General features: G+C 36.6%; 1 protein-coding gene across 2 annotated transcripts in view; it reads right to left on the bottom strand.

The window, feature by feature from the left end:
* The window catches only part of EDIL3 (EGF like and discoidin domains 3), a 374,627-nt gene that overhangs the window by 117,086 nt on the left and 241,064 nt on the right, over nt 1–16,477 (bottom strand). For both annotated transcript variants that reach the window (XM_087430080.1, XM_004420388.3), the window contains one exon: nt 9,673–9,854. In XM_087430080.1, coding sequence (XP_087286206.1) covers nt 9,673–9,854 — 182 coding nt within the window. The remainder of the gene's footprint in view (nt 1–9,672; nt 9,855–16,477) is intronic.

Genomic DNA, 16,477 nt, shown 5'->3' with positions numbered 1-16,477 from the left:
CTTCCAACTTCATGGCAGACACTGTTATCAGGATTTTCTCCAAGGAAATCAAACATTAAGACTCAAAATATATTCACCATTTTCCAAGCAGACCAACTTCTTTTCCTGATTTCTATATTTCTATTAATGGCACCAAAATCACGCTCAAACTCCGAAGCATGGATTTAATTGGATTTAATTTTCCTTATTTTTTCCTCCCTCCCCTCCCATAACACACAATTCAATCCATTGTCAATGCTGTACCCTCAAGCCCTCTTACAATTTTATCTTTTATTTTGATTTCAACAGCTGCCTGTCTAATTCAGGTCCTCCTCCGGCAGTTCGCTATAAAAGCCTCCTCGCTGGCATGCCTGCTCCTCAGCCTGTCTCTGCATGGAGCACGACGATTATTCAATGAAACTTCACTGAATGCCTCCTAAGTTCTCAGCATTGTGTTGGGTACTTATAATACACACCACTGACAGGTCATCTTCCTGAACTCTAGTTCTGACAGTGTCAATACCCTGCTGAAAACCCTTCAATAACCATCAGCTGCCACCTTCATTTGACATTCATGTATTTTCACATTATGGTCTCTCCTTACCTTTGCAGATTTTTATCCTCCTATCCCCCCTGCATATACCCAACTTTTCAGTATTATAAGACCAGTCCCCCATGTTCCTTGAGCTCCTTCTATCTCCCCTGTGCATTCTCTTCTCTCTGTCTGGAATAACTTCCTTAATGTCATCTTCAAAAATGGTTAATATGCTAAATTCCCCCTTAATAACTAAAATGTAAATGGCCTTTTGATGTTTTCATCATATTCTGATTGCACAGAAAATAAGTATTTCTTCCCTTAAAGACTCCTAAGACCCAGCTGAGGATTGAACAATAAAACATTTAAAGCCTGGTCTTAGAGGGATGTGGATAGTTTTACAATCCTTTTACCATTTAATTACAACTTAATTATTGAAGACCTCTTGTTACAGGAAAAAATCCTTTGAAAACAATTAAGCATTACGATTTCCAGTGCTTGGAAGAATGACAATTCCACTTAAGGCAGACACTGACACGAACACGTTAATAAAATATCACCAAAGTAGCCTAAGTTGTTAGGTCTTGGAATTGTGATGTCTTGATGCCATCCGTTACTTTAAAATGTTTCCCTTTGATGTCTCATTTTACCGTCTCAATATACTGTTCTTAACACCTTAATTTATTTAATTAAGTTGCTTCTAACAGTGAAAGGGGCACATCTAAGATGAAGCATGTGTCTCTCCCTAGACTGTGAGCTCCATCAGGGTAGCGATGTCTACTTTTTTCTCAGGATCATCAATATCAACTCTGGGTCCCAACTCTGACCTACTAGTTCAGAAACCCTAAGGATGAGGATCATATTTAAAAAGCTCTCCAGGTAATTTTTATGCAGTTGAAGTTTGAGAACCACTGCCCCAGGCTAGAGGTGAACTGCTTGCTTACGGGCAAATATAAATTTTATAGAATACAATAGTTACCTCACCGGGTCTTAAGAAAATCCAACACTCCTCTATACTCACCACCAGTGTCCATCCTACCCTCCAAAAAAAAAAAAAGGTAAAAGAGAATGTCCTAGAGCTACCAAAGAAAGGATAGTAGAGAGGTTACAAATGGTTTAGCACTGGCCTCTCACACAAACTGCCCGCGTTCAAATTCAGACTGGGGAACTTGCTAGTTTATTGAATTTGGACAACTTATCTTTCTGTGCCTAGACTCCCCATCTGAATAGTGGGGATGAGAACAATATCAATTATGTGGAACTATGGGGTCAATACAGGTAAAGCAGTTGAACTAGACATAGTGCCAGCTGTTAGGTTATTTTAAAGCTAATACAGGGCCGGCCCGTGGCTTAGCGGTTAAGTGCGCGTGCTCCGCTACTGGCGGCCCGGGTTCGGATCCCGGGGGCGCACCAACACACCGCTTCTCCGGCCATGCTGAGGCTGCGTCCCACATACAGCAACTGGAAGGATGTGCAACTATGACATACAACTCTCTATTGGGGCTTTGGGGAAGAAAAAAAAGGAGGAGGATTGGCAATAGATGTTAGCTCAGAGCCGGTCTTCCTCAGCAAAAGGAGGAGGATTAGCACGGATGTTAGCTCAGGGCTGATCTCCCTCACAAAAACAAAAAAAAAAAGCTAATACATAACACTATGGATAAGAAGACTCACTTGTAACCTAAGTATAGGTGAATATACTAACTTTTTTCTGAACTTAAGTCTAACCACATTCAGTTAGTTTTAAACAACAACAAATTCCCCAAACTGAAATGGTTTCAAATTAGTTACTCTCTCAAGAAGATAAAGCTTTCAGAATCAGGCCAGGCGGCTTGGTGTTCGGTCACATTTTCAACACAAGGTTTTCAGTGAGGTGTTGGGGCAGAATAAGTTCGTTCAGTGTCTACAGTGGAAATAAGGGATTCCTTCAGCCCAATTCAAAGAGTAATCCCAGTACTTCCCAGAAGATAAGCGTGAAGAGACAATCAAACTTTTAACTCAGACGCTCACTTTTCTCCCTGCTTCTCTGAGTTTCTCACCTCTAGGGACTCAGGACAGGCTGCCAGTAGGTCCTCCCTGCACTTGCAGGAGATGCCGCTGCACTCCTTTTAGGACCAACTGTTGGTTGGAGGCGGCAGCTGACTCTAATTCATAAGCAGCATTTCCCATAGGCGGGTCTCATAGCAGGTTTAACACCTCTGGTTGTAGCTGGATTCACATTCACGGGGGAATGCTGAGGAGTGCATTTGGCAATATCGGAGAAAAGTGACAATGAGAAATTCTGGAGGATAAGTGTCAGATGTTGGGATACACGGCCCAGAAGCTGCCTAGATGGTCAGGTGAAGAGACATGAAGAGGAAACCAGAGCAAGTTTGCTAGGAATGTGATCAAGGTAGATTGTAAAACCAGAGGTTTTAAACTTGGAATATTTTATTTTTTCTATGACAATAGCAAGTTGTTATTTTCAATCAACTCACATGATCTCTATTTCACTCTACCAATATCATAAACTAAAAAATATATTTATGAGACAATGGGAACTAAATGAATGACAAAGAGTTTAAAATCTCAACCTTTGTAAATACAGAAGTTAAGTTGGAAATGTTTTCCTCATGGCAAAAATGTATAGCAAGTATAATGACCAAGTCTTTTATATGAGGGTGGTTTACTGAATTATCTACTAAGAGTTTAACAGATGCTAAAAATTGTGTTAAAGTGGTTCCTTATAACTCTCTACAGTCTATATTTTATGAATAATAGTAATAAGGTGTAGTTTGTATGTTTTTGACATTTCTATAAGGATAAAAACTACAGATTGCATAAGCTAGAGAGATACTAATATTTTAAAAGTTTATTTCTAGGGTAAATTAATCTTAGAGAGGGAAGATATGGTTACTTTAACAACAGTACTGTCTAAGGCTTCAAACTCTGGTGGCGTGATTATGATGACAAATTTATGAAAATGTGCAAGAAGCTAAAACAAACATTTAATTTTCAATATTTCACGAACAAAACATAAATGGGATAGGAGAAGATGAAAATTTTGGTGCTTGGTACTTAGGATTTAATTAGCAGACTTCCTGGCAAACACCTTACAAATATCACCCATGCCCATCCGATCTTGCTTACAAAAGTGGTTTGCAGTGATTATGAAGAAGGTATGGGCCACTGGGATTTACAAGTTTGATTCTTCTGCTGCCCAGATGAGTGAGGCATTCTCTACATCGTATATAGCACCAATGGATCATGCTTAGATGGCACAATTCAAACATAAGTATCTAACAGCTGAACATAGAGAGTGAACTGAGTTGTTTGGGCATTCTCCGTACCACTCAGTGCAGTACAATTACCACGTGAAAATAAACACTATCTCTCTCCCATCTATTTTGTTCAACATTTTATATTCTTCTATCAATCAATTACCTGATCTAGCCAACATAGTTTTTTAATTCCATGTGCTATGGAGATAGACTTAACTTTCAGCTGTAATTCCTACTCTCAAGTGGCTCACAGTAGAGGAGAAAGGTAAACAAGGACTATAAAAGTATGTTAGCTGCTATGATTGAAATACAGAGTTGGCAGAGTGGGAGCAAAAGACAGTGTAGTCACTTCTAGCTTTGGAGATGAAAAGCAGGAGTTCCAAGAATCACTTTGTAGAAGAGGGAATAAAGGAGCTGCATCCAAAGAAGATTGGTAGACGGCGCATAGATGAAACGTGAAGTATATGTGCCTAATGACAGCAGCAGAAAACAGTCAGATGCAGCTGAGGAGCAGCAAGAAATCCAGGTCAATGAGGCCTCGGGTGCTGCAAGTCGGAGAGGAAGCAGCTTAGAGGAAAGAGAAGAGATTCCAGATGCGACTTCTTTTACATTAGCAAACAAGTTCTCTACAGTTAATCATATATTCCATGGCTCATGGAATCTGGAGTTAAGATCCCAAACACATCCTTTAAAGCTCATAAGCAAGCAATATGCACTAGTATTAGTATAAATGTGGTAAATGACCAACTAATTAGAGACTAAATACATTAATTTTCAGTACAGTTGCATCAAGTCATTATTACTTAATGCTAAATGCATTTTTGTTTTTAAAAATAAAAAAGTAACATATTTTTTAACAGGTAACAACTAGCTATAAAACCTCACTTCTAGTAAACAACTTAAAGGAAAACAGTAATTTTCCACCCAGGATTACTGTTTAAAAAAATAAAAAGATCATCAGAAGTATTCTATCAATGTCCAGATGTAAATAACCTTAGAGAAGTGTTTAGCATGGATGGTAATATATCTGGGAAAGTATTTTTTTTAAGGAAAAAACAGGCTAAAACATTTTCTGCTTGAATGAAGAAGTAGTAAAGATGGATTAGATTCTATGCAATTCAGGTTCTATAACTAGAAAACAACCTGAAAATGAAAAAAAAAATTTACTTCTTAAATTCCGTGTTTATAAAAATGGTTTTTGCGTCTCAAGGAGCTCCAGGTACCTGTAAGCACCAAAAAAGTTTTTACACACATTATATACAGACTTTTGAAATGAAATAGATGATTACTCTATTTTTTGCAGCATTTTCAATCCCACTGTTCACAAAGTTTAAAAAAAAAACCTACCACTTATAGAATTTGTACTCCAGAAATATGAATTTGTAGCATAACTTGTGCTCACATAAATCTCTTTTGGGCCAGTGTATTCTACACCAACTAATATTTTGTTTAAAATGCAAAAGTCAGATGGTCTTGCCTTTGGATATTTTAAATTTTGTAACAAAGAGGAATCTAATAGCCATTTAGGAACATTAACTGTTGAAATACTTAAAACTGTATGACTAACAACTAATGCTTACTTACGAATTGCTGCTAAAGCTGGGATGCACTTCTGACAAGGATACAAAACGCGGTTCTGCCTCCTTCTAGAGACTTTTTCTGGGTCACATATTTCCCACTATCCTTCCTCATTTTATTTCCTGTTCTTTCCTCTCCTTCCACTCGTGCAGTGATCACTACTTACAGTTCCAACAACAAAGTGCCCAGATCATCAAGCAAAAGTGTTTTTAAATTTTATTTATCTATTTTTTTAACATATCTCGAGCAGTACAAATCCAGGCTTCGTGAGCTGACGAGATGTGCTTCTGCGGCACAGTCTGAGGACGACCTGCCCTAGGTCTGTGGGGCATTCCAGAAGTTTCTGTGTTTATCCAGTGACCCATACAATTCCTGTGCACATTAAAGTTTGAGAAATAACTCTCTCTTCCCCTCCACAAACTCTGCGGCATATACAAAAGGAACATATTAAGATCATATTCACAATTTCTAAAAGGGTAATGAATTACTGAAAAGAAAAAGATCAAAATCTATTTTTCTCAGTGACAAAATACTAGTACTGAAACAACTATTGGTAAATTAACTTTCAGAGGAAAATTATGGCTTTGCCTTAGTATACCCATCAAATAGATCAGCATGTAATAATATAGCTATGTCATACATAGTGTAATGAGACTTTCTCTCCTCTCATATTCGATGAATATTATGCTAAACTAGTTTTTGGCTTAACAAAAGTTCTACTAAAAATAGGCTGTCTGCATGTAATAAAATATGGTTCAAATGAAATGGTTAGCAGATGGTGTAAGACAAGGCAACACATGTTATATTATGTTTATCCTATTTATTTTTCTATATCCTAGATTGAGAGCATCCTGAAGGCAAGTGCTATCTCTTTTTAGTGCCTAATAGAGTGCAGACTACAGAGTAGACATTCATTTAGTAAATGTTTGTTGAGTAGATGAATAAATGAATGACTGGAAATCCAGTGTACATGCATTCCAGAAAGAAAACATGGAAACAAAATCACCTCAGAAATTAAAAACAAACAATAAAATGAAAATTTTACTACATGTAGCTATAAAAGAAAAGAAAAATAACAGAAAGAGAAAATATTATCTTCTAAAATAAATAAAAAATAATCATCCTCACTGACCTTAGTCAGTGAGCAAAGTTCCCAGAGGGTTTAAATAAGCTTTTACATTTTTATATAAGATAACCCAAGACATATTTCCATAATTGTGCAAAGTCGTTTTTTCTAACACATCAGTCAGAAAGAGAAATTGATATTCCAGGATGCCAATGAACTAGTCAGTGTTTAAGGTGGTGGTTACTTATTAGTTGGAAAAATGAGAAAATAAAGGTCAGAAAACCTTGGAAAAGGAAAAAAAAAAAAAGGTTTTTGTTTAACTGTATTTACTGCACTAACCCTTTAAATTCAAAACCAATTATGAGCATTATGGTGCTATCGATAATTGCATGCTGAGTGCGTAAATTTAAAATGACAATTTCAATTTTCATTTCATCAAGACGAGGAAGAAAATGAAATTGAATACTAATTAGTGCATGTGTGTCAGACACCTGAAAGATTAGGGGAATTCTGTGCTCATTATAAGTGAGTTTAAGCAAAGTACTCAAAATTTCATCTGAAGGACTGAATATAAATAAAAGAATTAAGTGAGAAGGGAAATTACTAATGTTCAAACACAGAAAATTTGGTACATGATTAGACTCCCCAGAGCCTCTCAGATATGAGTTTCCTGTAAGAAAGGGATAAACATTTTCTTTTCAGAAAAATAACAATGTTATTGAAGAATACAATAACATAATATATGTTCTGAACACAATCAGAAAGTATTTATTGAATAACAATGAGTTTTCAGTTTTCCTCCCATTATATGCAAGATTTCTTCATCTAATACAAAATTCTTTTTACTTTTACTGTTTTTCTTTAAGAGTTCTTTATCATCTTCACACTAAAAACAAAATAGCAATAATAATAATATTAATAATAATGGTAATAGACTGTCCCTAAAAGTAAAAGAAGTATTTAATTATTCTACTTAAGTGGATAAAGTTATATTTAATCTACATTCCTCTGAGAGTCAACCACTGTCCCGTTCCATTGAGGGTATTTCCACTTATAGTCACTGGGATAAAGAAAACTTAAAGTTCATTCATACTTTGAAAGGCAGGATGATGCATAATGTAAAGTAGGCAATAAACTGGGACAAAGAAAAGTGAAAAATCAGGACGTGAAATATTAATAAAGTATTTCTCAGAGACAACATTGCAGAAGTATGTTATTTACGGTTTATTGCAACATGGCAATCACTGAAGCTCACAAACTTAATTTGCCAAACAGAAACCCTGATGCAAACTTGTGACATCACCTCTCAATTGTTCTGCAATTTCTGCTATGAATCTTAATTTCTAAAGTTTTTTATGACCTCAATCCCACAAATGCATTTCATAATAGTCAACTAAAAAATGGTCTCTGGAATGATTTTTAGCAGACAGAATACAAGCATTTTTTGTTGTTCTGTGTCTATTTTAAACCTTAATTGGAATGTCATTAGTCTATGACCAAAACTGTACAGATGTACCAATTCCACTATCTGGAATTCTCTTTGCACATGTGGCTACAGATTAGAAAAATCATGTGTAATCATGTGTAACTTAAAAGTAATTTCTGCAAATACATGCAAGTGTAAATTCGTAAAACAAAACAAGAATATCAGGTAACCACATGGGGCCATACAGATAAAAGAAATGTATATAGGATATGTAAAAATTCATATGAAACTTGAACACAGAAAATATCTGAAGGAGATTTTGGCCCTGTTTCTAAAGTATGAAAGTCATACTACTTGACTATAAATCAATTTCCCTTTCTATTAACTGCCTATAAAGCAGCCCCTGTTCATTTCACCTAATAATATCATATCATGGATTCCCATCTTAAAAATGACCTCTGACTCAAAATATGTAGTAAGCAAATAAAACAAATCAGCTAACTAAACAAATCCAAATTCTGTAAATAGCTCCCTATTCCTAAGGAATAAGGCTAAAACCTTTTAGTATGTATGAATCCGAAGGAACACTAAACTCACACACTGAATTTGAGCACATTCCTCCTGCAACCTATCCATGAGTCAAGATTTTCTTTATGGTGTTCCCCAGATTCTCACCTAGCATCTTTGATCATGCTGTTCCCTTAGCATCTAGTCTCTATTGAAAATCATCTTCCCAGGTCCACGTCAAAACCGATCTTCCCCATGAGGCTTTTTCATGATAATTAATTACTTCTTCCTCTGACTCATTGTATACTGGATTTTCCTTCTCTTCAGCACACATCAATGACTTGTTAGATGTTATTAACCATCCCCTACCCTACAACAGAGGTATAATCTTCCACAGAAACCATGGTTTGATCACATTTTCTGTCCTCCTAATATGTAGTTTACTGTCTCATTTCAGCAAAGTGCTCAAAAAGTGTTTAACTGGATAAAATACAAGGTGCTGGCATTACTACCATCCATCCCATTTTTGGGAAATCACTTTATATCTTTTTAAACATTACTTTCTCTTGTTTTAAAAAATAGTTGGCTGATGATAAATAAGAGAGTATGAATGGAAACACCCTCAGCTATTGAAAGAGGGTACTGAAGACATCTGAGGTATTATCATAATCCATTGTATGTTTTGCATTTGCACATGTGGAACCACCTCTGAGACAGAGAAGGAGAAGATGCAATTTTTATTTTCTTGAAGTATCAAAAGTTGCTGCTAAACATTAACACAGTGCTAATGAACATGTGGCAGACATAAAAACCTCCCTCTCCGATATGCACCTTAAAATAGTGATATTTATGGGGGCCGGCCCGGGCATGCAAGCAGTTAAGAGCGCGCGCTCTGCTGCGGTGGCCCAGGGTTCGCCGGTTCGGATCCCGGCACGCACAGACGCACTGCTTGGCAAGCCATGTTGTGGCAGCGTCCTATATAAAGTAGAGGAAGACGGGCACAGATGTTAGCCCAGGGCCAGTCTTCCTCAGCAAAAAAAAGAGGAGGATTGGCACATGTTAGCACAGGCCTGATCTCACAAACAAACAAACAAATAGTGATATTTCATAACCCAAGAATTTTAACATTTTTAACCGTTTTAATACACTTTCCAATGGAATATGCACATTTCCCACAGTTTCAGAGTTTATAGTCAATTTGGACTCAACTAAATGCTCCTTTCCTCTGTGACCATGACGAAAAGTCACACTGGATTCTCAGTCTTCTTTCTGAAATGACTCTGGTCATATCTCCACAGTAACCTTGCCCCATCCCATCTGTTACCTGAATCCATGGCCATCTGTCATTTTCTGCAGCTGTCCAGGCATTTATAAGCCCCTTCTTATTAAGCCGTGCATAGTAGGGATACCATTTCTGGAGTCCGAAAAGAGCTCGGTGGGTAGACGAAGCTGTGATTTGCTGATTTGATATGATTCCACCTTCAATCCCCAATGGGCCCGAGCATTCTGGGAACAAATCAGGAAAAAAATGTGAATGTATCAGAAATAATCCATATCAAAATGTGGCTGTTAGATTTGATAGGAGATATTTTTTAAATGATTTTTATTTGCACCATCCTGCCATTTAAGCCCCATCTACTTTATAGATTTGTTACTGATCATTACATGAGGGAGATAATTCTTGCTCCTCATGCCACCTTCTTCTTCACTTTGAGTATGACACCTGAACAGACACTTCTCACTTGCATTACCATTCTGCATTATATACTGTTATCCTTTGGCTGTTGATCACGTCAACAAAAGTGTAATGCCCTTAAAAGGCCTATCTTGTATTTTATACTCCCAGAGATTAGCATGTCTCATAAATCATAAGTCCTCAATAAAGATCTGTGAATACATTATTTTTTGATTAGCCTACATCTGAATTTTTTATCAAAATCATTTTCATACTGAATTAGCATTTCTCACTACTATAAATTTTTTAACTTAAATTTTCATAACCACTGCCAGTTATGCTTTCACAAAAAGGGCAATGTGTAAATCTGTCAACAATTTAAAATATTATAATAACAACGTGTGATATGTTATAAGTAATAGAAAATATGTAGAGAAATTATTTTTATAAAGTAAGCAGGTAAACTCTGTACCATCATACACAACAGTACGTATACCTTTCAGTAAAGCAACATATTAAAACATTTATATTTCTAATATTTTTAATTCAAAATTCACAATTCTACATATAGGGATTCTGCACTTACATTTTAACTTTCTTCTTTCATTTTTCTTTAAATTTGCAACTTGGGAATTTAAGAAAAATATCCTAATAAGAATTTTAAACACTAAGATTAAAGCATAATACACTCAAGTGATATGTTCTCAGATACCAAATGTGTTTAGATTTGAAAATTAGAAATAGAGGTAAATCTATCTAAATATTATATATATTTATATTATATATGCTATATATGTGAGTTTCTTAATTGTATATATTTATATTATATATAATATATATTTGAATTTCTTATTTAATAAAATTTCACCAGAAAGTACATTAATTTTATATTCAGTTTTAAAAATTCAGAACACTTACTATTATGATATAATGAAAAGTAATACCTAGTTTTCTTAATTTCATTAACATTTCATACACTGTACTCAACTTTTTTGCGAAATTAGATTTGTATAATGAATATGAAAATCCTATTATAAAATATACTATAATAATTCACCAGAATTTCTGAAAATATGAAAGGAAAACACTGCTATTATTAAATGCCAGTGTGTATAAGTCAATTTGATCAGCGATTGCCGCCAAGCATATTTTAGATTTTAATTACTATTGAAGTCCAACATTTGTCAGTAATTAAATGTTCACACTCAGATTGAAGTTGAAAATAAGAAAGAATTCTGCAGCTGGATTATAATACTTTAAAAAGTTACAAAGATGTTTCTCAGTGGCAACCATTCTTCATTAAGCATAAACGTTTCTTTTTCCTATTCCTTGCTCAGATAATAAGAAGCTCTAAGCACATTACTTACTAACACTTCTCCAATGACTTTAACATCTTTAAACACTTTTTGTAAAAAGGATGAAAATATATGGATAAATAATCATCTTAATGAGATTTTATTAGTAAAAATGCCATTAATACAGCAAAAATTGCATCTTTGTGGTTGACGATAAATCATTCACTTGATAAGTTAAATTTAGACAGTAAGGTCTTTTCCAAAACATGTAATTAGAGCTGTTTAGCACTTCATGAAGATGCACTATATCACTCTGAAGTCATTAAATTCAGAAGCCATTCATTTTTAGAACTGCAGCATTTGGAGACCCAGATAATAATCTGATTTTTCATATTCCAAAAAAATTAACATTGAAAATTCAAATGTTGAGTCTTTGGGTTCTTGCTTTGCTTTGCATTTTAAACTTGAAGATCTGTAAAGACTTCATAAAAGCACTAACAGACTTTCATGATGACACTTTGATTTTAAGCAACTGCAGGAGGCTGGCTGTTTAAGAATATTGTCATTAAAAGAGTCTCCAGGATCCTTGTCCTTGATCTGTGCAGTGTTTGGACGGGAAAATGCAGCAGGCAGGGAGGCTATGTATTGTAGCCCAGCCAGTAGAATGGCAGAGCTGAAGAGCCAGCTTTGACTAATTAAACTGCACAACAGCCTTAGAAAGAACTCTGTGCCATTTAGTCGTGTATTTCTAAAGACCTTATGCCGATTGGACATGATCACCAAATTTGTAATCATTTTAAAAGAGATTAGACCTCAAACCACACTACTCAGTATGTCTACTTCATCAGTACTCTTAACCTACTACCCTCCTCTTATTAGCTAACATATCAGCAAACACATTGGCCGTGAGTTGCTACATTATTGTACAGCTAGATATCAATGAGCAATTTTTAAAATATATTTGTGTAATCTTTTTCACTCTGCCATAATGCTCCTAATCTTTGTCATGCCCTCACTAGTCATTCGTTCAAACAAACAAAATATCATTCAAACAATATATCTTGACATGCTATATTTACACATGGCTTTACAGTTTACAAAGTATTTTCTTATGAGCTATCACATTGTTGTGATGTCAAGTGTATGAACGTGTCTTTTCTCAGTCCTCAATTCCACACTTTTTAAATAAACTTTTACAACATTCACTTACATACTGTACATTGCCAATCAGTAAAGTCCATCAGAGGAAAACACAACTATGGCGGGGAAGGGTCCTTGAATGAAGCGTGTCTGTGTGGTATCAACTTACTTCCTCATGGTTAGTGGCCCTCAATTTTTCTTGTTTTAAAAACTGGGGTTATGATGACACCTAACTCACCAGCTGTGAGGTAATAAAAGGTAAAAAGTTCTTTGCTCTTATAACTGTAAATTGTTAAAAAATAATAATCTTGGTTCTGTAAGGTCACTTGGATGTTTCTCTTTAGAGTTGAGGCAATTCCTGAGTCTTTCACACTGTTGCATCCTTAGATGTTCACGGTGGCTTATTCACACAAAGAGCTTAATAAATATGTGCTGAATATTGATATTGGGTTTTTTTTTCCTAAACAGTAAACTAATAAGCAAATCCAAGTCTTAGACTTTATTTCACACTGGAAAGTTGTCACAAGAACCGCTTTTCTTTACCAGTCATTTGGACCACAATCAAATGGATGTCATCATAATCAAGGGTCCAAATCCAATCTCCTTTGCCTGTGCTGTCCACTTCCCCAATGTCCCATTAAATTCAACAGCTATAACAACTAATGAAGGAGGTGCAATTCAGAATGCAAATGATTATACACCTAAGATTAAGTGACCTTAAGCAGCAAACAATGATACTAAAAAGAAAGATAATATAAAAATATATGTTGCTATCACTATCAATAAATGAGGGAAGGCTATGAAATAATACTTGACAAAAAACTTAATATTAGATGAGCACTCTGGAGTTTAAAAAGTGCATCCATATATGTTTCTTCACATAATCAAAATAATATTTCAACGAAAAAAGGTTATCATGCCTATTTCACAAATGAGGAAACTTTGAGGAGGGAAGTTAAACTCATAAAAGATGAGTCTGGAATTTAAGTCAAATGCTCTGCTTCAGAAACAGGAAATAATGTCAATTGATAGACTGAAGAGTTCGGTAATTCTTCAAAGGTTCATTGTGGATCTTTTTCTTCTGCTGTTATTTTATATGGCGGATGTGTACTTACACGTACTAGGAAAGGGGATAGGAGAATTAACATGAAGAAAACATGAAGAATATCACTAGTGGCATTCAGGATACGACAGAGCTTTCACAAAATAGGACACATTAAAACAGTAGGTGACAGTCTATGGCAGTGAGTCACAGAAGTAAATACTGAGGTATTATGCTGGTCTATGTCCCTTTAAAGGTGTTGAAAAATTAACCTGCTACCATTATTGGACTATATGCTGCTTATCTAATATGGATAGGCTAACTCGGTCCTAATTTACTGAACTCTTACTATGTGCCCACCTATCCGTCAATCCAACCATCCATCCATCCATCCATCCATCCTTCATTCATTTAATTCAGTTTTGAAAATACGATTTTATTAAATACTATATATCAGGTACTTTTCTAGGCAGTGGAGATACAGGGATGAACAAAGCAGAAAATGTCTCAGCTCTCAGAGTTCATATTCTAGTGGGAAGACAATATACATTATGTGTCTGTATAAACACATAAATAAACAAGCAAATACCACACAGTGGTAAGTGAAAAGAAAAAAAGAAGGGTGAACCAGGTGAGGGCGTGTCAGGTGACCAGAGATGTCCTGAGAGGTGACGCTAAACCTGATGTCTGAATGAGAAGCAGGAATTGGCTACTGTGCTAGGTTGACTGTACTGGTTTCCTCAAGGAGCTTTCGGTCCAGTGGGAGAGACACACACAGAAATAAAAACACTTCAGTATAATATGGCAGTTGCTGTGATGGTGGATGCACAGGATTCAATGGGAGAATGGAAGAGAGAATCATAACCCAGTCTGGGGTTCAGGGAAGGATATCCTGGAAAAGAGTGGGAGCCAGCATGGTGAAGAAGGAAGGGAGGGCAGACACTGAGATGGGAAACAGCCTGGTATGATGGTGTAAGTAGAGGCAGTTCAGTATTACTAGACCAAGGTGGGTTGATGGGGGGATGGTCAAGGGCAGAGTGAACAAGTAGAGAGATCCTAGATTATTTTGCTGAAGAGCTTGCTGAGAAGACTTGATTCTATCAGTGATGGGGAATTTTTGAAGAATTCTAGCTATGCTCACATTTTCATTTAAAATAGATCATACCTGCTACACCGTGGAGGGTAGATTTAAGAGGAGGCAAAACTATGGCCAAATAGCAAGCTATTACAATTGTCCAGGTGCAAATGATGCAGGTCTGAAAGAGGGATGGAAAAGACAAAGAGTTCAAAGCATATTTAGAAGGTAAAACTGGGCAAAGCCAGTAATAATTAGATGTAGGGTGGAGGAGAAAAATGGAGTATCTTCAAAGGCAACAGACAGAGTAGATAGTGCTGCCTTTAATTGAGATTGGACATGTCTCACAAATCACACTGTTGAATCTAATTCCTCCTTAAAATTTTATCAAAAATTATTCTTGCTGCTGGTTGAACCTGGAAGGACTTGTTTCTGTCCCACGTGCTATTGCCACGTAGAACCCAGTGGGCCACATTCACATCAACCAGGCTACTGGGGCAGGATTGAAAAGCGAAAACCTGCTTCTATGCTCAAGCCATACCCAGAACTTCCCTGCCCCACAGCTCATCCAGGTGTACTATGTGTGTACATCTGCTGTCCCACGAAACAGGGAGCCCCTTTGTAGGCGGGAATTATATTCCTCAGAGTATCGAGCAGCAAGCCTCAGTCTTAGCAGACACTTAATACATACTTGTAGAGGGAATTAATTTTTTAAAATAAATATGAAAGGTAAATAAACAGGAAAAATTACAGCTAACATTGTAGCATTTTGTGTAATTCGGTTTTAAATTAAAAAATCATTTCACCTACTCTCTCGAGAGTGCACAGATATAGAGGCTTTTAGAAATTGTTTATGTGCCGAGTAAAGAGGAAGAACACTTTAGTAATGAAAAAACGGACTGACAGTCGAGCAGGTTACTGCTCCTTTAACTAGTCTCCACACAGCAACCAGGAATTTCTGAAATTGTCCACCGTTTCCCCTAGAGTGGGCCCAGTGGCAATTTGATCAATGCCAAATATGGCAGGAAAATGTGGTAGTCTGCGTTTCCTGACCATTACATCTGTGTGTACGCATCTTTGGTATTGTGCCTGCTTTTGTCAGGTTTTACAATGATCCTAAATTAAGGAGGCCAATCAACTCGGTTACCAGAGGCTTTTATGCATCATTTACATAGTCAGTCAAAATAACTGCTTTGCCTGAATTGTCTGAGTGGCCTGGAAAGGCCTCTAACCTGGGGCCCTGCTATTCTGACTACTGAGCAACTGAGTGATGTCACCAGGCAGGCTGAGTGAGAGCAGCTGGGCCAGCTGAGGCCAAGCCTCCTGTGCCCTCCCCAGAGGACCTTCTCCGCCTTTGCCAAGTCCACGTGACTAAAATAGCTTCAAAGTGAAGTCCTTCTCACTCCACAAACTCATTCTCTGGAGTGTGGCAAGAACGGCATCTGCATTTTATTGATCTCGCTGCTGACAAGTAGGCAGTGCCTCAAGATGTCTCGCATCTTGTTCCTGGGTGTGCTGATTAAGCCTTTCAAACAAGTGAGATGCACGGCAGAATCCATAACAGGAATGTATTGCTTTCACTCGCTCTATTTCAATATCCAGACATCTTCAGAATGAAAGGATTTCAAATTAAAGCCATGTAAGAGATAAATCTACTTTAAACATCTCCGGTCCTCTCTTTCTCCGAGCCTCTCATCTCCTTACAGGACTGTGAGTCCTCTGCTGCGCTTAGCATAGCACGATAATTGTGCTGAACACAAGCGCTGGCAAATGGATTACTGATGACCTCCAATACTGCAGAAATTAATGCTGATTCAAGCATGAACTTCCCTCTGTGCTACTTGGACCGTGGCCTTTCCTCTATTCTTAGCATTTGTTTTATTTCAGAGTTGTCTTGAAACC

The sequence above is a fragment of the Ceratotherium simum genome, chromosome 4 (genome assembly GCF_057802395.1).
Source record: "Ceratotherium simum simum isolate JZ-2026a chromosome 4, ASM5780239v1, whole genome shotgun sequence".
In the NCBI taxonomy this organism is placed as follows: Eukaryota; Metazoa; Chordata; class Mammalia; order Perissodactyla; family Rhinocerotidae; genus Ceratotherium; species Ceratotherium simum.
The sequence above is the reverse complement of the archived record's forward strand: the minus strand, read 5'-3'. Positions and strand labels throughout refer to the sequence as shown.